The sequence below is a fragment of the Rhinoraja longicauda genome, chromosome 35 (genome assembly GCF_053455715.1).
Source record: "Rhinoraja longicauda isolate Sanriku21f chromosome 35, sRhiLon1.1, whole genome shotgun sequence".
Classification (NCBI taxonomy): domain Eukaryota; kingdom Metazoa; phylum Chordata; class Chondrichthyes; order Rajiformes; family Arhynchobatidae; genus Rhinoraja; species Rhinoraja longicauda.
This window is the reverse complement of record NC_135987.1, coordinates 6683813-6705714: the sequence shown is the minus strand read 5'-3', so window position 1 is coordinate 6705714 and position 21902 is coordinate 6683813. Positions and strand designations below refer to the sequence as shown.

The window sequence follows — 21902 nt, the reverse complement described above, 5'->3', positions numbered from 1 at the left end:
AAAGAATTTGGACATACATGAGACTAACAGAAAATCTCTCTGACTCTCTGTTTGAGCTATGTTCACAAGCTGCTCGTTCAGTGTTGACTGTTGCCCTTGGTACCTTTAAGGCATGTGCTTACCTTCTTGGCTTGTGAAAAGATCCCCTGTTTGTTCAAGTCACTGAGAATTATGAGGAACAGCTGCTTGGCTACAGACTTGCGACTACTGTAGAACAGCTAGCTGCGTTGTTTTAGTGCTCCAGACCCTTCTGACTCGGAGAAAATACTATCAACTCAGACATGGCTGACATTGCTATTGCTGGGAAAGGAATTGCAATATAGTGCACTATATTAAATAGGACATTAAAACAAGTACACACACACACACACACATACACGCTCACACACACACACACAAAAACACACACACACACACTGACACACACACACACACACACCTAAACACACACAGACACACACACACACACACACAGGCTCACACACACACACGCACACACAAACGGACACACATACACACATACAGACACACACACACACACACACACACAAACACACACACACACACACAAAAACACACACACACACACAAAAACACACACACACACACACACACACACAGAAATGTGGTGGCACGGTGGCACAGCGGCAGAGTTGCTACCTTTCAGCACCAGAGACCCGGGTTCGATCCTGACTACGGGTGCTCTCGGTATGAAGTTTCTACGTTCTCCCTGTGACAGTGTGAGTTTTCTCTGGGCATTTTGCTTTCCTCACACAATAGACAATAGACAATAGACAATAGGTGCAGGAGTAGGCCATTCAGCCCTTCGAGCCAGCACCGCCATTCAATGCGATCATGGCTGATCACTCTCAATCAGTACCCCGTTCCTGCCTTCTCCCCATACCCCCTCACTCCGCTATCCTTAAGTGTTCTATCCAGCTCTCTCTTGAAAGCATCCAACAAACTGGCCTCCACTGCCTTCTGAGGCAGAGAATTCCACACCTTCACCACTCTCTGACTGAAAAAGTTCTTCCCCATCTCCGTTCTAAATGGCCTACCCCTTATTCTTAAACTGTGGCCCCTTGTTCTGGACTCCCCCAACATTGAGAACATGTTTCCTGCCTCTAATGTGTCCAATCCCCTAATTATCTTATATGTTTCAATAAGATCCCCCTTCATCCTTCTAAATTCCAGTGTATACAAGCCTAATTGCTCCAGCCTTTCAACATACGACAGTCCCGCCATTCCGGGAATTAACCTAGTGAACCTACGCTGCACTCCCTCAATAGCAAGAATATCCTTCCTCAAATTTGGAGACCAAAACTGCACACAGTACTCCAGGTGCGGTCTCACCAGGGCCCGGTACAACTGTAGAAGGACCTCTTTGCTCCTATACTCAACTCCTCTTGTTATGAAGGCCAACATTCCATTGGCTTTCTTCACTGCCTGCTGTACCTGCATGCTTCCTTTCAGTTACTGATGCACTAGGACACCCAGATCTCGTTGAACATCCCCTCTTCCTAACTTGGCACCATTCAGATAATAATCTGCCTTTCTATTCTTACTTCCAAAGTGAATAACCTCACACTTATCTACATTAAACTGCATCTGCCATGTATCCGCCCACTCACACAACCTGTCCAAGTCACCCTGCAGCTTATTGCATCTTCCTCACAATTCACACTACCCCCCAGCTTAGTATCATCTGCAAATTTGCTAATGGTACTTTTAATCCCTTCATCTAAGTCATTAATGTATATCGTAAATAGCTGGGGTCCCAGCACCGAACCTTGCGGTACCCCACTGGTCACTGCCTGCCATTCCGAAAGGGACCCATTTATCCCCACTCTTTGCTTTCTGTCTGTCAACCAATTTTCTATCCATGTCAGTACCCTACCCCCAATACCATGTGCCCTAATTTTGCCCACTAATCTCCTATGTGGGACCTTGTCGAAGGCTTTCTGAAAGTCGAGGTACACCACATCCACTGACTCTCCCCTGTCACACTCCAAGGTTAATTAGCTTCTGTAAATTGTCCCTAGTGTGCAGGGCAGTGCAGTGCTAGTGTAGGTGTGATCGCTGGTCGACGTGGTCTCTGGGCCAAAGGGCCTGTTTCCACGCTATATCTTTAAAGTCTGAAGAAAAGGTTACTGATTTAAATCCTGCTGTGTTTACATTGATTTGGAAAAGGGCATTTATATTTATACTGTATTGATCTCTTCTCTGTGACCCCCATCCCTGGTCCATGTCTCACTGTGTTTTCTTTCACGGTTTAAAGGAATGCATGCCATTAATGATTTACTTTGTGCCATTAAAGGAATAGATGCAATTCTCGACTGCTCCGTGAATCAAGATGTTGTTACATAGCTATTTATTCTGAAACGCAGTTAATACTTTTAGCTAGGAAAGCACGCCAGTTTATTACAGCACAGTGAAATACCGAAACCACGATGGAAATAAATGATAGGTATGTTCAATTCTTGATGATATTGGTTAGAGATGAGTATTGGTCTTAAATATGCTGCCCTTCCTTTATGAGTTATGCAAGTAAATGATCTGCATGCTTCATTAATAATAAACCAGTTTTGAAATATTTCTAACAAGAATAAGAATCAAATGGTCCTTTAATCCAGGTTGGCTGGCTAGTGTAGGCCTGTGTGTGTAGTGTAGTGTGAGCCTGTGTGTGTATTTCATCGCATGGCTTGCACCAATTCTGCTAACCCACACTATTCCATATCCCTTGGTGCCCAAAACATATTATCGTCAATCTTGAATATGATTGAGCCAACCCAGCCCCACGGATAGAAAATGTCAAAGATTCACTGTTGACTGAAATTCTTAAACTGTGATTTCTTAGTTTTAGACTATTGGCTCTGGGGATACAGTCTCTCAGCAGCAACCTTGTCTGGTCTTTTCAGGGTTTTTGTGCCTTTCTGAGATCATCTCTTATTCTCTGAAACTCCAGATGATATGAGCCCATTCCCGTCAACTTCTCTTCTCCCCATAGTAATGTGCAGGAATGGTTTGTCAGGATCTGAATAGATAACCCATGGTTTTTAAGAGTTTTAGTCTTATCTCTGAGTTAGGAGGCTGTGGTTACATTCCAGAGACTTGAGCATAATCATATCAAAAGGTCATAAGTGATAGGAGTAGAATTAGGCCATTCGGCCCTTCAGGTCTACTCTGCCATTCAATCATGGCTGATCTATCTCTCCCTCCTAACCCCATTCTCCTGCCTTCTCCCCATAACCTCTGACACCCGTATTAATCAAGAATCTATCTATCTCTGCCTTAAAAATATCCACTGACTTGGCCTCCACAGCCTTCTGTGGCAAATAATTCCACAGATTCACCGCCCTCTGACTAAATAAATTCCTCCTCATCTCCTGCCTAAAAGAACGTCCTTTAATCCTGAGGCTATGACCTCTAGCCCTAGACTCTCCCACCAGTGGAAACATCCTCTCCACATCCACTCAATCCAAGCCTTTCACTGTTCTGTATGTCTCAATGAGATCCCCCCCTCATTCTTCTAACCTCCTGCTGGGAGTCCACATCAAAGAGGATCTGACATGGACAACACACATTGCCGCACTGGTGGGTAAGGCAAGGCAGCGCCTTTACCACCTCAGACAGCTGAGGAAATTTAGAGTGTCTCTGAGGATCCTTCAATGCTTCTACTCTGGGGCTGTAGAGAGCATCCTGTCCAGCAACATCACAGTCTGGTTTGGGAACAGCTCTGCCCAGGACAGGAAGGCTCTGCGGAGAGTAGTGCGTTCGGCAGAACGCACCATGGGAACTACACTCGCCCCCCTGCAGGACCTATACATCAGGAGGTGCAGATCCAGAGCCAGCAACATTATGGGGGACCCTTACCACCCCAGCAACGGACTGTTCCAGCTGCTACGGTCAGGCAAACGCCTCCGCTGTCACGCTGTGAAAACGGAGAGGATGAGACGGAGTTTCTTCCCACAGGCCATCAGGACTGTTAACTATTATAACTCCAGGGACTAAATTTTTTTTTTTTTTCTCTGTATTAATTTTTTTTGCACAATCAGCAGGCATTGCCACTTTCATTTCACTGCACATCTTGTATGTGTATGTGACAAATAAACTTGACTTGACTTGACTTGCTATCATGTCCGGGCATCAATACAATACTGAGCACATTGCACTGTTGGTAGTAGGTGACTGAGATGAGACATTAAGACAAAGTTCTATCGGCACTCTTGGGTTTATAAAAGATGTCTCAAGCAATTTAAAGAAGAGAAAATGTGTCCTCTTGCTCCCTGATTGATGGTGATCCCACAAGCAAGAGCTAATGCTGATGAATTTGTCTTTTATTTCATTGTTATTTTGTACCAACAGTCAGCAAAGCGGTTGCTACATTTTAAGGATGACAATCAGGTGTAAAGCAAATAGGAATGGCCTGAGATTGTCATCGGTATTGGACGGATGTTTAAATGATAATAAACCAGTTTTCAAAAATTTAAATGTTTGTATCTGACCCCAAAACCGTCTAGGTTAGCTGAGACATGACTTCACTGGTGAGGAAGGATATTCAATATTGTGATTCTGCTTCAATTATTTAAAAATCAATGTTAAAAAACACATGGAGAAATGACTCTTTAGACTTGAGAGATACAGCGTGGAAACAGGCCCTTCGGCCTACTGAGTCCATGCTGACCAGTGATCAACCTTACTCTAGCACTATCACTATGTCAGAGGTTATGGGGAGAAGGCAGGAAAATGGGGTTATGACGGAGAGATAGATCAGCCATGATTAAATGGTGGAGTAGATTTGATGGGCCGAATGGCCGAATTCTGCTCCTATCACTTATGATCTTATGATCTATACTACAAACTAGGGACAAGTTACAATTCACAGAAGCTAATTACCACTGCAACCATGAAAATACTTTCCTGTTATTCTTCTCAACCTATGATTCACTTTGTATAAGAAAATAACTGCAGATGCTGGTACAAATCGATTTATTCACAAAATGCTGGAGTAACTCAGCAGGTCAGGCAGCATCTCGGGAGAGAAGGAATGGGTGACGTTTCGGGTCGAGACCCTTCTTCTGAAGAAAGGTCTCGACCCGAAACATCACCCATTCCTTCTCTCCCGAGATGCTGCCTGACCTGCTGAGTTACTCCAGCATTTTGTGAATAAATCTATGAATCACTTTTATCAATCTAGGTTTTCTTTATACTTTACCTGAAAGTTTCCCACAATGATGAGGCCGGCGGCACAACTCCAACACGTGACCAGTGCTGCCGTGTTCAGCAAAGACTTCTGGTGTCTCTCCATCACCTGTGCATAGCGCAGTAAACCGAGCAACATCACTGAAACAAAAGCACATTGTGCCACAGTGGCGCATCAGTTTGCAGTATTTTAAACGACAAGACGAGGCAAGATGAAAGAGGAACCTTCTTGCTATCCACCAAGGAACTGTTGCAGTCCTCTCATCCCCCAGGCTTGGACCATGCAGAATTTACACACTTTCCAGCAGTTCACAATATGGGTCCATTTTGAAAAAACTTTCATTTCCAAGCACTTCTCAAAAGCCCAATCTAAGAAAGCCTTGATCGCTTGGCAATATTGGATAAATCCACCGATGCTTTGTTTTCAATCCATGCGCCTTGAATCCTTTTTCAAATATATCTCTTTTTACAGTATACACAGTTAAGTTCTCAAAGGCCCATTGTCGTTCATTGCCCAAACCGAATATTCTTCTAGGGATTTCTTTTCTTTATACTCTGCTTGTTAAAAATATTTTCATTGGGAAAAATATAGTAACATATTTTATGATCCTGAATCCAAATGTACTTGTTCACACAAGTTGCTATGGCCAATATATGAATTGGTAAGGTTATAAAAAATAGAATGGAATGGAAAGGAATGGAATATTTTATTGTCACATGTGTCAAGGCACAGTGAAATTCTTTGCTTGCATACCCAAAATTGAATAAAATGGGCGTTGAAATTACTTAAAAAAATTGAGTCATATTAGGAAGCCTTAAACAAAAACTTGGTTAAAATAGAAACATAGAAAATAGGTGCAGAAGTAGGCCATTCGAGCCAACACCGCCATTCAATATGATCATGGCTGATCATACAAAATCAGTAACCCATTCCTGCTTTATCCCCATATCCTTTGATTTTGTTGGCCCTAAGAGCTATATCTAACTCCCTCTTGAAAAACATTGAATAAATTGGCCTCCACTGCCTTCTGTGGCAGAGAATTCACAACTCTCTGGGTGAAAAAGTTTTTCCTCATCTCAGTCCTAAATGGCCTACCCCTTATTCTTAAACTGTGACACCTGGTTCTGGACTCCCCCAACATCGGGACCATTTTTCCTGCATCTAGCCTGTCCAATCCCCAAACAACATACATTTTTGTAACATGCTCTCAGGTCATCTAAATGCAGTTTGAAACAAATGTTGAAACAGTGGCCGCGAAGGTGATTATCTGTGGAGATCATTTACATTCAGAGTGCCATTGACAGTAAAGGATTGTGCATTGGCAGTTGGTAGCCTAATATAACATTGTGATTACCACTTTGGAATAATCCAGCTGGGTTGTGAGGCATGGGATATTGCTTCTCAAGTTATAGAGTCAGAGTTAAAAAGCATGGAAACACTTGCCCTTGTCGACCAAGCTGCCCCACCTACACTAGTTCCACCTGCCTGTGTTTGACCCATGTCCCTCTAAACCTTTCCTGTCCAGGTATCTCTCCAAATGTATTTTAAATGTTGCTATAGATTCTGTCTCAACTACCTCTTCTGGTAGCTCATTCCATATACCCACCACCGTCTGAGTGAAAAAGTCGCCCCTCAGATTCCTATTAAGCCTTTTCCCTCTCACCTTAAACCTATGTTCTCCGGTTCTTGACTCTCCGACTCTGGGTGAAAGACTGTGCATGTACTCGATCCATTCCCCTCATATACCTCTATAAGATCACTCCTCATTCGCCTGTGCTCCAAGGGAAAAAGGTCCTAGCCCGCCCAACCTCACCACATAGTTCAGCTCCTCAAGTCCTGGCAACGTCCTCGTAAATCTTCTCTGCACTCTGATGTTTGTTCCTAAATATTGTGGGGAGAAGGCAGGAGAATGGGGTTAGGAAGAAGAGATAGATCGGCCATGATTTAATGGCTGAGTAGACTTGATGGGCCGAATGGCCTAATTCCCGTCCTATCACTTACAACCTTATGGCCTTATGACCTTATCCTCTGCGATCTCTATGGTATTTTGCAAATGGATCTGCATCGGGGAAATTATTTCATCATAGATCACCAAATCTAAAAATGGAGTTGCTCAGAGAATCTCTGGGGTTGAGGAGACCAAAGGACAGTCTGACCCATCCCTCCCACAAGTGTATTTGGAGCAGGTGAGCAATGTTTTAAAAACTGTGATAAATCATGCATTTAGATGTTATTACTGTTCCTGCCACCATCATCTCTGGCAGCCCATTGTAGATACCAAACTCCTTGTGAGATAAGTTCCCCTCAGATCCCCTCTCTCTCATCCACCCCCCCCCCCCCCACCTCCCCACCCCCCATTCACCCCACCCCACCCCTCCCCTTCAGAGTGGTGAGTCTGTGGAATTCTCTGCCACAGAAGGTAGTTGAGGCCAGTTCATTGGCTATATTTAAGAGGGAGTTAGATGTGGCCCTTTTTGCTAAAGGGATCAGGGGGTATGGAGAGAAGGCAGGTACAGGCTACTGAGCTGAATGATCAGCCATGATCATATTGAATGGCGGTGCAGGCTCGAAGGGCCGAATGGCCTACTCCTGCACCTATTTTCTATGTTTCTATGTTTCTATGTTTCTATGTTTCTACCCCATCTGTGCCTCTCACAATTTTATATACTTCTATCATGTCACCTCTCAGTCTCCTTGCTGTAAGAAAATTGGACTCAAACTTTCCAATCTCTCCCCATAACTCAAGCCCTCCATCCCAGGCAACATCCTCGTGAATCCTTTTTGCACGCTCTCTATTTTAATCTTTCCAGTGGTGCAGCAACCAGAACTACACACAATAGTCCAAGTGTAGCCCAACCAATGTATTGTACAACTGTAACACAACATCCAAACCCTTCATTAATGTCTCAGCTGATCAAGGCATCAGATTCATAAAACCTCTTCATCTATATTGCCATTTTTCAAGAACTATGTGTCCAAGATTTCAAGATTTCAAGATCCATTTATTGCCACATGTACCAATTAAGGTACAGTGAAATTTGAGTTACCATACGGCCACACTAATTAAAAAGCAACAAGACACACAGCCACATAAAACAAAATTTAACATAAACATCCACCACAGCGGATTCCACATTCCTCACTGTGATGGAAGGTAATCAAGTTCAATCATCTTCCTCTTAGTCCCTGAGACTATTCAGCGACTCTGTTCAGCAGCACTCCACAGGGCCCTGCCATACACTGTGTATGTTCTGCCCTGGGTGGACTCTTTCCCTTGACCCCTTTCCCAGTTGGTCTACATCCAGTTGTAATCTCAAACAACCTTCTTCACCGTCCACGGCACAAATTAGTTTTCAATAAGGATGAAAATGGGGAAAGGATGTGCAAAACCAAGGAACTATCTCGAACAGGGACAGTCCAGGGGACTTTTAATGAGGATAGATACCAGCTCATGGGGAAAAGGGTAAAGGATTTAATCATATGTGAGATGCGTGGGCGAGCAGGGAAAGAGTGGGGAACAGGATGATAAAGTCTCTCATACAAAGCTTAGACATTACATGTCCTATGTTTGTGCAACTAAGCTCAGTCTCCCCACAATTTACATTCTAGGGGTAGGATTTTCATCAGCTTCTGCTTAGCAATTCCTATCTGTGAAAGAGAGATCTTTTATGGGGAGGTATAAGACACCTTGTAAACCTACTGGTGATCCAAACTGTCAGCTCAATGAGAGGGGGAGGTCAGAGGAATGGAAAATAGAAGCTTTTCTTAACCCATGAATTTCGTAAAATCACAAGATTACAGCTTTGAAACGGCACAAAACCTCATCGTCTGGGGAGGACCCTGTCAGAGAAATTGCTTTCATCATAATCCATTGGTCTCATAAATTCATAAGTTACAGGAGCAGAAATAGACCATTCGGCCCATCTAGTCTACTCAGTCATTCAATTATGGCTGATCTATCTTTCCCTCTCAACCCCCATTCTCCTGCCTTCTCCCCATAACCCGACACCCGTACTAATCAGTATTCTAACTCGTAACTTATACTCTGCATTGCCCTGTAACTATGCTCACCCCAGCTGATTGATTTATTTCCCTATTACCAATGGCTGTAAGTTTCAAATTATAATGTCTCTATGTTTAAAAGAAATCTCCTTACAGCCCCCATTTATCTTTAGCTCAAAAGTTAAAGCTAAGCCTAAGCTTTAGGCTGCCTGCAAGTGGAACATCTTCCCTGGTTGAACAAGTTTTTGGTCTTGTACGCCTCTTTCAAATCTCCTCTCAACTTTTGCTCCAAAGAGAATAATCCCAGTCCAATCTCCATCCCTGGATTTTAGGAAATAAAATGAAGAGAAAAAAAAAACCCAGGGCTTTTTGATGAACCATTGCACCACTATTTTCCAATTTGTTTTCTGGGGAGTGGGAGGAAAGTGTAGGAAACTGGAGAATATGCAAACTTCATGCAGACAGCATTGAAGGTCACTGGAGCTGTGAGACAGATACACTTACTGCAGCGCCACTTTAGATATCACAAAACTTTGGCTTGTCGGTTCCATATTGTACACAATAAACTAAGGAAGGTTGTTTTCACTTGGAAAGTAAGTTGAGCAAATGATACAGTCACTCACCCTTCATTCCATGGTACTTTAATGCACGACTTACCCATGAAAGAACCAATATTGCAGATCAAGCTGAAGAGGCAGCTCTCGGGAGGAAGGGTGCCACATTTACTGCAGGGAGAGGGGGAGGAGGGAGGGAGACACAGAGAGAAAAGGTCTGAACAAAAGCAAGCTTTGTGCAAACAACAGCATCTGTATGAACCTTCAACTGAACTAGTCAAGGCAAATATACATGAGGAATTTCGTGCATTATTGGCAAGATGACAGAATCACAGCAAGGCTGGAGGTGCAGCTTATTTTGAAAGTTAAGTTTTTTAAACTGGGATTACTTGGGATTATCTGGTATTGAGACCTGGTATGTCTGACTTTCCAATCGTTTAGCTTATACAGTGCTATACATACTACGGTAAGCCACACAATCATATAATAGAGTCATAGAGCCATACAGCATGGAAACAGGCCCATCGGCCCAACTTGCCCATGCCGACCAACATGCTCCATCCACATTAGTCCCACCTGCCCAAACTAGGCCCAGATCCCTCTAAACCTTTCCTGTCCATGTACCTGTCCAAATATCTCTTCAACGTTTTGATAGCACCTGCCTCAACCACCTCCTCCGGCAGCTCTTTCCGTATACCCACCACCCTTTATGTAGAAAAGTTACCCCCCTCAAGTTCCTATTAAATATATTTCCCTCCTCACATTAAATGTATGTCTTCTGGTTCTCAATTCCCCTACTCTGGGCAAAAGTCTCTGTGTCAGATACCTGATCTATTCCCCACATGATCTTGTACACCTCTGTAAGATCACCCCTCACCCCCTGCGCTCCAAGGGATAAAGTCCAAACAATCACCAAATTCTTCATCGAGTTTGTGAGTCTCACTGTCCACAAATCGTGCCATTATGGCTAGATTCAGATTCAGATCCATTTATTGCCATTCACGCAGGATGCATTGAAATTCCTTGCACATATGAAGCTCACAGAATAAACTGTATAAATAGAGTAACAATGAACCCAACTATGAAAACAATGACAAAAGAGCACAGTGGTGCAGGATTGTAGTGCAGTCTGAAGTAGTGCAAATAGATTCAAGTACAATGATAGAGTAACTGAATGAGGTAGAGTTAAGTGTTAGAGTCCATGGCAGAGGGTTTAAAAAATAACTTGGCCTGACCATTCAGCATCGACTCTACCAAACCACTTTTCAGGTCAATAATACAGAGAATATTCGGTACCTTTGATGTTTCTTCCACATTTTGCTCAACCTGGAGAAACTCTGATTCCTCAGCAGAAGGAGGCCAGTGGGTGTTATTCTGGCATTTCTCTTGTCTATGCTTAACCTATGCACGATTGTGAAAAAAGCAAACGCTTTTTATTCCTGATATAATAAATGCAAAGAAAAACAATGGTGGATTTGGGAGGAAAGGGAACAGAAAGAGTATGTGTATGTGTCCTTGAATCAGAACCACCAATGGCAACTGGATTGTCTACATCTGGTGGTATGAACTGTTTTACTGACATTAACTTCACGATGGCACTGGCTGTTATCTTACCTGACCAATGGGATATCATCTAAAGTGCAACATCTTTTGTGATCATCTTGGACAATGTTTTCATCACACGAGTCATTGTAGATCCTGCAGAGAGAATCAAAAGTGAAACCTAAGGAACAGTGGAACTAAACAGCACAGGAAATCGAGCAATTCATTGATAACCATGATGTGCAAGGGTTCGTGAATACCACCGGGACCAACTGCAGCCGACGCTTACAATCCAAAACAGAAGTTAAAGACAAGCACAGAAATTATCACGGAGCGAAAGGCGGTCGGTGCACCTGGACGAAATACATCGAAGATCTCCGCAAACACAGCAAATACGGTCTCACCTTGCCGACAGCTCTGGGCAAGAGGAAGCCATCTGAGAACCAAACTGCAATTAGGATTTTGGGAGCAGATGGTATCGCTAAGCAAGTTGTAAAACTTTTAGTTTAGTTTAGTTTAGTTTAGAGACACAGCGCGGAAACAGGCCCGTCAGCCCATCGAGCCCGCACCGCCCAGCGATCCCCGCACACTAACACTATCCAACACACACCTGAGACAATTTTACATTTTATACCAAGCCAATTAACCTACAAACCTGTACATTTTTGGAGTGTGGGAGGAAACCGAAGATCTCGGAGAAAACACACGCAGGTCACGGGGAGAACGAACAAACTCCATACAATCGTGCACCCATAGTCAGGATCGAACCGGGGTATCTGCCACCTGTAAGGCAGTAGCTATACCGCTACGCCACCGCGCCGCCCTTCACAGTGAAGAATTTCAATCACAAATTCCAGTAACCCTATCTCCTATATCAGGGAAGAGGAAAAATACTGGCAACCTCACTGATGTTGTAATCATGACCATCTTTAACAAAGGAGTAAATTCGGACTATTCTGACTATCAAAGGATGTCCTATGGAGTTTGCCACAACGAAAGATACCACCAAGCATCTCCTTAACCTGTCTACCATTGGCAACGAGCTGAAGATAGACACAAAGTGCTAGAGTAAATCAGCGGATCAGGCAGCATCTCTGGAGGAAAAGTATGGGTAATGGTTGGGGTGGCGACTCTTCGCATTGCTTGAATCGCCCTGATTCCATCTACTTGGAGGCAAAGTGGACATGATCTTTATTAAGTAATAACTCCAAGAGAAATGCAGGGAGCAGCAACAACCTCTTTTTATGGCCTTTCAACGTCACTAAAACTACTGACTCTGACAATCAAGGAGTGTAGAGAATTTGCCTCAAATATGGCCGCCTGCTGAAGTTAATTTCCTTCTTACGTTTGCTTCATGATGGCACAGGAACTATGATCCTCGTTCACAACAGGTCCAATCTAGTGAGTTCACAACAGATCCAATCTCAACGTAGACTTGCATTAGCACAGGTTAACAGAGTATTCATATGAACATAAGGAATAGGTGCAGGCATTTGGCCCTTTAAAATTGCTCTTCCATTCATCGGGGTCATGGCTGATTTTCCACTTCATAACCACTTTCCTGCACTAACCCCATGTCCTTTGATTCCCTTCAAGGATTGTTTGAAACCCCGTTAATAAAGTCCAATCTCCCCACCTACGCCTGGAAACGCTGGCACACGTCGACTCAAAACGCAGAAGGATTAAGTTCCACACTGAAACTGGAGTCCGTGCTTTGGGATGAGATGGGAACACAGCATAAACAATGGACATTGTGCACCGATTACCACTATCCACCCCATCAGGCCTCAGTACACTCCCTGCACCCCTCATTGGCCTTATCAGCCATCATAGAAACCTGGAGAGGAAACATCTCAATCTCGAGATCTTAATCGGAAACATGACTGAATGTCAGTGTGCAGAGGCAATGTAAATGTTGCCTGGAATTTACATCAGTTAATGTCTGCTACTTGTGCTGGCTTGCAAGTACATGGAATGGCACCAACGATTTCCTATTAATCATGAGTTTGTGCAAAGTACATTCTTTAACTAACATTCACTTACATGCTGCTTAAAAAGTCAATGCTACAGGACAGTATTTCAAGAGGATTTAATTGTCATATTCACTAACAACAGGATGATGAAATTCTTACTTGCAGCAGCATACCTGGCCTGTAAACACAGTACCCACAGATATTATATATGATAAACAAAAAAATAATAACAACCTGAGTGTTAGTGCAAACAAAATACAAAGCCCTTAATGCAACCAAAGACAGTCCATAGTTGGTTGTTGAGGTTAGCGGTGTATAGCGTTCAAGGGCCTGATGGTTGTTGGGAAGAAACTAGTGGTCATAGTTTTCAGACACATATACCTTCTTCCTGATGATAGGAATGAAATGAGATCCTGTCCGGCAACATCACAGTCTGGTTTGGGAACAGTTCTGCCCAGGACAGGATGGCCCTGCGGAGAGTAGTGCGTTCGGCAGAACGCACCATGAGAACTACACTCGCCCCCCTGCAGGACCTATACATCAGGAGGTGCAGATCCAGAGCAAGCAAGATTATGAGGGACCCCTATCACCCCAGCAACGGACTGTTCCAGATGCTACGGTCAGGCAAACGCCTCCGCTGTCACGCTGTGAAAACGGAGAGGATGAGACGGAGTTTCTTCCCACAGGCCATCAGGACTGTTAACTTTTATAACTCCAGGGACTACATTTTGTCTTCTCTATATTAACTTTATTTATATGCTGTAACTGTAATTATTTTTTGTGCACAATCCGCAGGCGTTGCCACTTTCATTTCACTGCACATCGTGTATGTGCACGTGACAAATAAACTTGACTTGACTTGAGATTGTGGTCAGGGTGGTGTGGGTCTCTGATGATGCTGGTTGCCTTTTTGAGGCAGCGGCTCCTGTAGATCCCCTCGCTGGTGGGCAGGTCGGAACTGATGGGCTCGGCAGTGTCCCCCACCTTTTGCAGTTCCTGGGCGTTTGAGTTGCCAAACTAGACTGTGATGCCACCAGTCAATATATTCTTTACCTTAGGAGCTGTAGGAGTTCAAGGCAGTATTACATACATCGACGCACCGAATTTCCTCAATATTCTAAGGAAACAAAAGCGTTGATGAGCTTTCTTTAGGACATCTACGTGCTGGGACCAGGATAGATCTTCAGAGATGCATTTCGAAGTGGAAGTTGTTGACTCTCTCCACCAACGATGAAGTCAGGTTTATGGATCCATGACTTTCCCCTTATAAAGTCAACAGTCAATTCCTTGGATAGACACAAAATTCTGGAGTAACTCAGTGGGACAGTTGGCATCCTGGAATGGGTGACGTTTTGGGTCATGACCCATCTTCAGACTCAGCTCGGCACGGTGGCGCAGCGGCAGAGTTGCTGCCTTACGGCGAATGCAGCGCCGGAGACTAAGGTTCGATCCTGACTACGGGCGCCGTCTGTAGGGAGTTTGTACGTTCTCCCCGTGACCTGCGTGGGTTTTCTCCGAGATCTTCGGTTTCCTCCCGCACTCCAAAGACGTACAGGTATGTAGGTTAATTGGCTGGGCAAAATGTAAAAATTGTCCCTAGTGGGTGTGGGATAGTGTTAGCGTGCGGGGATCGCTGGGCGGCGCGGTCCCGGTGGGCCGAAGGGCCTGTTTCTGCGCTGCATCTCTAAATCTAAAAAAAAATCTCTACAAAATGCTGGAGTAACTCAGTCTGAAGAAGGGTCTTGACCCGAAAAGTCACCCGTTCCTTCTCTCCAGAGATGCTGCCTGTCCCGCTTAGTCACTCCAGCGTTTTGTGTCTATCTTCGGTTTAAACCAGCATCTGCAGTTCGTTCCTGCACGTTTAGTCAGCCGCTTGGTCTTGCTGACATTGGGAGCAAGACAGGTGTTCCGGCATCTTATAATCAGATTTTCAATCTTCTTCCGATGCTCTAACATACGACGACCATCTCATCATTATTCTTCCAACAACGGTGGTGTCGTTGGCAAATTTAGAGATGGTGATGGAAATATGTCTGGCTAGAAAGTCATAGGTATATGGATTCAAGGTCACAGAACATAGAACAGTGCAGGATAGCAATGGGTCCTTTGGCCCACAATTATTGTCCCGAACATGATCCCAATTTAAACTGATCTCATCTGCCTGTACATGATCCATATCCCTCAATTCCCTGCACTTCCATGTGCCTCTTAAACGCTACTAATGTATCTGCCTCCATCACCATCTCTGGCAGCGCATTCCAAGCCCCCACCACTCTCTGCGTAAAAAAACCTGTCCCATACATCTTCATTAATTTCCCCCCTCTCGCCTTTTCTGTGTGACCTCTAGTGTTAGACATTTGCACCCCGGGTAAAAATGTTCTGGCTGTCTACCTTATCTACGCCTCTCATCATCTTACATACTTCTACCAAGTCTACCTCAACCTCTGGCATTCCGGAGTAAATAATCGGAAGCTCTCCAACCTCTCCCTGCAGCTGAAACCCTCTAATCCAGGCAGCACTCTGCACCCTCTCCAAAGTCTCCACGTCTTTTCTGCAATGGGGTGACCAGAACTGCATGCAATACTGCAAATGCGGCCAAACCAAAGTCAATAGACAATAGGTGCAGGAGGAGGCCATTCGGCCCTTCGAGCCAGCACCGCCATTCAATGTGATCATTCCTGATCATTCTCAATCAGTACCCCGTTCCTGCCTTCTCCCCATACCCCCTGACTCCGCTATCCTTAAGAGCTCTATCTCGCTCTCTCTTGAATGCGTTCAGAGAATTGGCCTCCACTGCCTTCTGAGGCAGAGAATTCCACAGATTCACAACTCTCTGACTGAAAAAGGTTTTTCCTCATCTCCGTTCTAAATGGCCTACCCCTTATTCTTAAACTGTGGCCCCTTGTTCTGGACTCCCCCAACACGGGGAACATGTTTCCTGCCTCTAACGTGTCCAACCCCTTAATAATCTTATACGTTTCGATAAGATCCCCTCTCATCCTTCTAAATTCCAGTGTATACAAGCCTGGTCGCTCCAGTCTTTCAACATATGACAGTCCCGCCATTCCGGGAATTAACCTAGTAAACCTACGCTGCACGCCCTCAATAGCAAGAATATCCTTCCTCAAATTTGGAGACCAGATTTGGAGTCCTATAGAGCTGCATCATGAATTCCAGACTCCTGCATTCAGTGCCCCGAGCAATGAAGGCAAGCATGCCATACGCCTTCTTAACGACCCAATCTACTTGAGCTGCCACTGTCAATGAGCTATGAACTTGGACTCCAAGATCCCTCTGCACACCAATGCTGTTAATGGTCTTGCCATTAACTGTACACTCTCTCCTTCCATTCAACCTCCCACAGTGCAACGCATCACACTCGTTCACGTTAAACCCTGCCCGCCATTTCTCCGCCCATTTCTGCAGCTGTTCTATATCCCCCTGGATCTGCTGACAGCATTCCTCACTTCCTGCAACTCCTCCCATTTTTCACAACGTACAATTTTAATTGAAACCCAAAATAAGGCAGCTGGATAAATTGTCAAATTTAGGTTCAAAAAATGCCATCAAAACTTTCGGCAAGTCTTTGCTCCGCACTTATTTTCTGTTTACAGAGCACTGGCATTGTGTTCCTTAGAAAATAAATTCATAACATTAATTTAACATTAACTAGTCCGGAGGACATTCTGAGTAATCTTTTGATGTGGCCATGTCACATGTTAACAAACTAGCCTGAAAGCAGCTGGATAATCCTTAATGAAAGTGTTAACACATCAAGGATCCCAAGTTAAACTTTCTGGAATGAGCGGAAAAGAAATTCATTTTAATATACCTCCCAGATAAAGAAAGCCTTAGGCCTCTGTGATATGAGGAAGTTACAATGTCACCAATGTTTGTGTTGAAATCAGGACATTTTATTTCTGCAAAAGTTTCCTTTAGTTTAGTGTAGAGATACAGCTGGGAAGCAGGCCTTTCAGCCCACCGTGTCCACGCCGACCGGCGATTCCCACACACTAACACTATCCTACACACACGAGGGACAGTTTATAATTATACCAAGCCAATTAACCTACAAACTGTACGTCTTTGGAGTGTGGGAGGAAACCGGAGATCTCGGAGAAAACACACGCAGGGAGAACGTACAAACTCCGTAGGGACAAGCACCCATAGTCAGGATCGAACCCGGGTCTCTGGCGCTGTAAGGGAACAACTCTACCACTGGGCCACCCTGCTATCCCATTAATGAATGATAAATGAAAATATTAAAAAACAGAAAATGCTGGATGCGCTCAGTGGGTTAGGCAACATCTGTGCAAAAGGAAAGACCACAATTTAGATCTGGGACCCATTATCAGAACTAGGAAAGAGACAGAAAACAAACTAGTTTTCAGTAGCAGAGAGGCTCGGGAGGGATGGAGAGCACAAAGGGAACATCTTTAATACAGTGTCCAAATGAATCAATAAAACACGAGACATTGTGTGTCTTTTAATAGCAAGGCTGTGGGACATGGTCAGCAGATCAGAATGTGTACAAAAAATGGAGCCATTGTGATAATAGGCTAAAAAGGCTCTGTTCTGATACAGAAAAAAAGAATGAGTTACCTAAAGCAAAGGTGGTAGTGTTGCTATCTTTCAGCGCCAGAGACCCAAGTTCAATCCTGACCTCAGGTGGTATCTGTACGGAGTTTGCCCATTCTCCCTGTGACCACGTGGGTTTCCTCCGGGTGTCCTGGCTTCCTCCCACATTCCAACAGCATGTGGCTTTGTAGGTTCATTGGCTTCTGTAAATTGTCCCTAGAGTGTAGGATAGAACTCGTGTATCGGTTGGTCGCTGGTCTTGGTGCGGACCTGTTAGCCAAAGGGCTTGTTTCCTGTATCTCTAAACTAAACTCGTCTAAACTAAATTTATAGTGAGTTTAGAAAGGTGCTATTTGCCCAGATGGAGGTGCTGTTCCTCAGGCTTGTGTTGAGCCTTGCAACAGTGTGGGGGGCCACAGACACATAGGTCAAGGGGAGGTGGGACGGGAAATTAAAGTGACAGGCACCCAGAAGCTGCAGACTGAGCCCAAATCTTCACTAAAGTGATTGCGGATTCTCCAGGGTCCACAAGACCACATTGTGAGCATGGAATGCTGCACTGGAATGGAAGAAGTGCACCACCAATTTCTCCACCACCTGTTTAGGAAAATTAAACTTGGAAGTGAAGCATTAACAATTTCTCTTTCTGCAGATGATTCTCAACCTGGTGAGTATTTCCAGCATTTTATGTTTTTAATAGCGAATGTTGAGCCGGGTTTGCAGTACGATCTAATTTGACGAAAGAACTCATCAATATTTTATTAAGATGAAGAAGGATCTCCCACTCCGAAATGTATGTTTAGCCGTTTCCCTCCATAGACGCTGCCTGACACACTGAGTTCCTTCAACAGTTTGTTTTTCCTTAAGATTCCTGTCTCTTGTTTCTCCGTCAATATCTTATGTGTACTTTCCTGATGAGGGGGATATACACTATGATAAACCAGACTAATCCTGCAACTCATTTTTTTACATAACACAGAAGAATCCCGCCAACTCACTGGAGGCCACTCGAGACAAAACCCTCCAAATTATTCAATGTGCAATCCAGACTAACCCTTCTAATTTATGAGGTACATTTTCCAATTCTGCCTCTTCATTTTCTCAATGCACGCACTTAGTCTAATACCTCCAATTCACTGGGTACACATATTCCACCCACTATGTCCAAGTTATTTTGTACATTTCTTAGGCACAGGAGCAGAATTCGTCTGAAGAAGGGTCTCGACCCAAAACATCACCCATTCCTTCTCTCCATAGATGCTGCCTGTCCCGCTGAGTTGCTCCAGCTTTTTGTGTCTATCTCACCCTCTCACCCGGGCCACAAACTCTTCGAAGCACTTCCCCCTGGAAGGCGACTCCGGACTGTCAAAGCAGCCACAGCCAGACATAAAAACAGCTTTTTTCCACGAGTGGTAGTTCTACTCAATAACCAAAGTCTGTAGTCTCTTTTTTGCTCTGGTTCATTTTCACCCACATGTTTAGACCGTAATGTTGTATCCTTATTGTTTTGATGTGGTTATGCTTTATTCTTAATTGTTAACTGTATGTTTGTGTTGTCATTTGTGAGCGGAGCACCAAGGCACATTCCTTGTATATGCACATACTTGGCCAATAAACTTATTCAATCATTAATTCATTCAGCAGAATTAGACCATTGGGTCCATCGAGTCCACTTTATTTCCCTACTCTTTCCCTGCCATTTACCCTGAAAATTCCTACAATTTTTGCCAAATACACTGACCTAAACCTACCTTTTCTTCCATCTCCAAGAATATCGTATCCTGAGACATGGAACGATATGGAAAGATATATTTAATCTAACAAGATACGTGAAGGTGGAACCTTTCCATTCCATATTTGATATTGACAGGTGGTGCCTTAACTTCTACTAGTAACGTCACTTAACTTTAACTTAACCTTAACTTGCCTTAACTCTCCCGTTCCCAGACTCATTAATAGCCACTCAGTGAACCAGAACTTCACTGTAACAACTGGCAACACTCATAGACATTCAGACAGTAATACACACAGACACAGACGGACACACAGGCATATACATACCCACACATCCATTTGAGAGTACTTTTCATTGGGACGCCTCAATAACTTGTCTCATTGTCCTACAGGCCAAGGTCACACATTACCACTGCCTGTCACCACAAACAAGGTAGGGTCCCTCTCAGTGATACTGACGGCTCTGGAGGAAGGACAACAAGGGCTTGTTTCTGCGCTGTATCTCTAAACTAAACTAAACTAAACTAAACTCAGGTTAAAAACGCCTGATTGTCAAAGGAGTAGGAAAATAACTGCAGATGCTGGTGCAAATCGAAGGTATTTATTCACAAAATGCTGGAGTAACTCAGCAGGTCAGGCAGCATCTCAGGAGAGAAGGAATGGGTGACGTTTCGGGTCGAGACCCTTCTTCAGACAGATTATCAACGGAAGACCTCTGGTGCGAGTTGCTTCAGTGAGGCAGGAGGTGAAGGAAAAGTGATATTTAGGCTGGCTGGTGAGTAAGTCCACACTATATAAAATGCCCCAAGGTTAAATGCACCGATGAAGGTCTCGAGAGAATGTTCTGGAGGAAGGATCCTGCTAATGGCCTTTGTGTGGATCTTTCAACTTTTACAGTTGAATTCCACCATTATTGGCTGGGCGGTAAAAAATCATGCACACATTATTGCTGTGCTATTGCCTCTGTCCATTTCATTGCAGGCTTATCAGGGAGAGAGTCCTCATTGTCACCATATAACCGTGTCTATGGGAACTCTGGTTCAATGGTTCTTTATTATCACATGTACTTACATAAAGTGGATTTTTTTTTCTTGCATAAAATTCAGTAAATTATTGGCAAATGGAACAGTGGGATTACTCAGAGGACAGAGAGTCTGTGGTGGATATGTTGAGGGCAGGACAATCTACTTCATTGTTTCTAATCCTTGCACACCAGAAATGGCAATGGGCACAGTGAGGGAAGAACTGAGGGAAGGGGTCGGCACGGTGGCGCAGCGGTAGAGTTGCTGCCTTACAGCGCTTGCAGCGCCAGAGACCCGGGTTCGATCCCGACTACGGGTGCTGCCTGTACGGAGTTTGTACGTTCTCCCCGTGACTGCGTGGGTTTTCTCCGAGATCTTCGGTTTCCTCCCACACTCCAAAGACGTACAGGTTTTTAGGTTTATTGGCTTTGTATAAGTGTATACCCTGGCTTGTATACACTAGAATTTAGAAGGATGAGAGGAGATCTTATCGAAACGTACACGATTATTAAGGGGTTGGACACGTTAGAGGCAGGAAACATGTTCCCAATGTTGGGGGAGTCCAGAACAAGGGGCCACAGTTTAAGAATAAGGGGTAGGCCATTTAGAACTGAGATGAGGAAAACCTTTTTCAGTCAGAGAGTTGTGAATCTGTGGATTTCTCTGCCTCGGGAGGCAGTGGAGGCCAATTCTCTGAATGCATTCAAGAGAGAGCTGGATAGAGCTCTTAAGGATAGCGGAGTCAGGGAGTATGGGGAGAAGGCAGGAACGGGGTACTGAGAATGATCAGCCATGATCACATTGAATGGCGGTGCTGGCTCGAAGGGCCGAATGGCCTCCTCCTGCACCTATTGTCTTTTGTCTATTGTAAATCGGCCCGAACGTGTGCAGGATAATGTTAATGTGCGGGAATCGCAGGTCGGTGCGGACTCGGTGGGCCGAAGTGCCTGTTCCGAGCTGTATCTCTGAACTAAACAACTAAACTAAGGTTAGAGATGCCCGATTATCAAAGGAAGACCTCTGGTATCAGTGGCTTCTGGGAGGTGAAGGAAAGGTAAGACTTTAGGCTGACTGGTGAGTGGGCCCACACGAGATATAGTGCCACAAGGGATTCCAATGAAGGTCTCGAGAGGCTGCTCAGGAGATTGCGAGTGGGGATGCACAATGAGATGCTCTGGCTTTGGCAAACTGAGTGCTCGATGACATGGACAAGTCCAAGCATCCTGTCTTGCTGGATGTTGGGACCAGCCAGTTCCACCCTGGAGATGATACACACTGCTGCCAGCAGATGGAG

The 21902-nt window shown here is 44.4% G+C and overlaps 1 protein-coding gene across 1 annotated transcript in view; it reads right to left on the bottom strand.

The window, feature by feature from the left end:
• The window catches only part of LOC144609985 (transmembrane protein 150A-like), a 65137-nt gene that overhangs the window by 16711 nt on the left and 26524 nt on the right, over positions 1-21902 (bottom strand). The window contains exons 3-5 of the mRNA XM_078428404.1: positions 11374-11457; positions 9863-9930; positions 5216-5343 (exon numbers count right to left, since the gene is read on the bottom strand). Coding sequence (XP_078284530.1) covers positions 5216-5343; positions 9863-9930; positions 11374-11457 — 280 coding nt within the window. The remainder of the gene's footprint in view (positions 1-5215; positions 5344-9862; positions 9931-11373; positions 11458-21902) is intronic.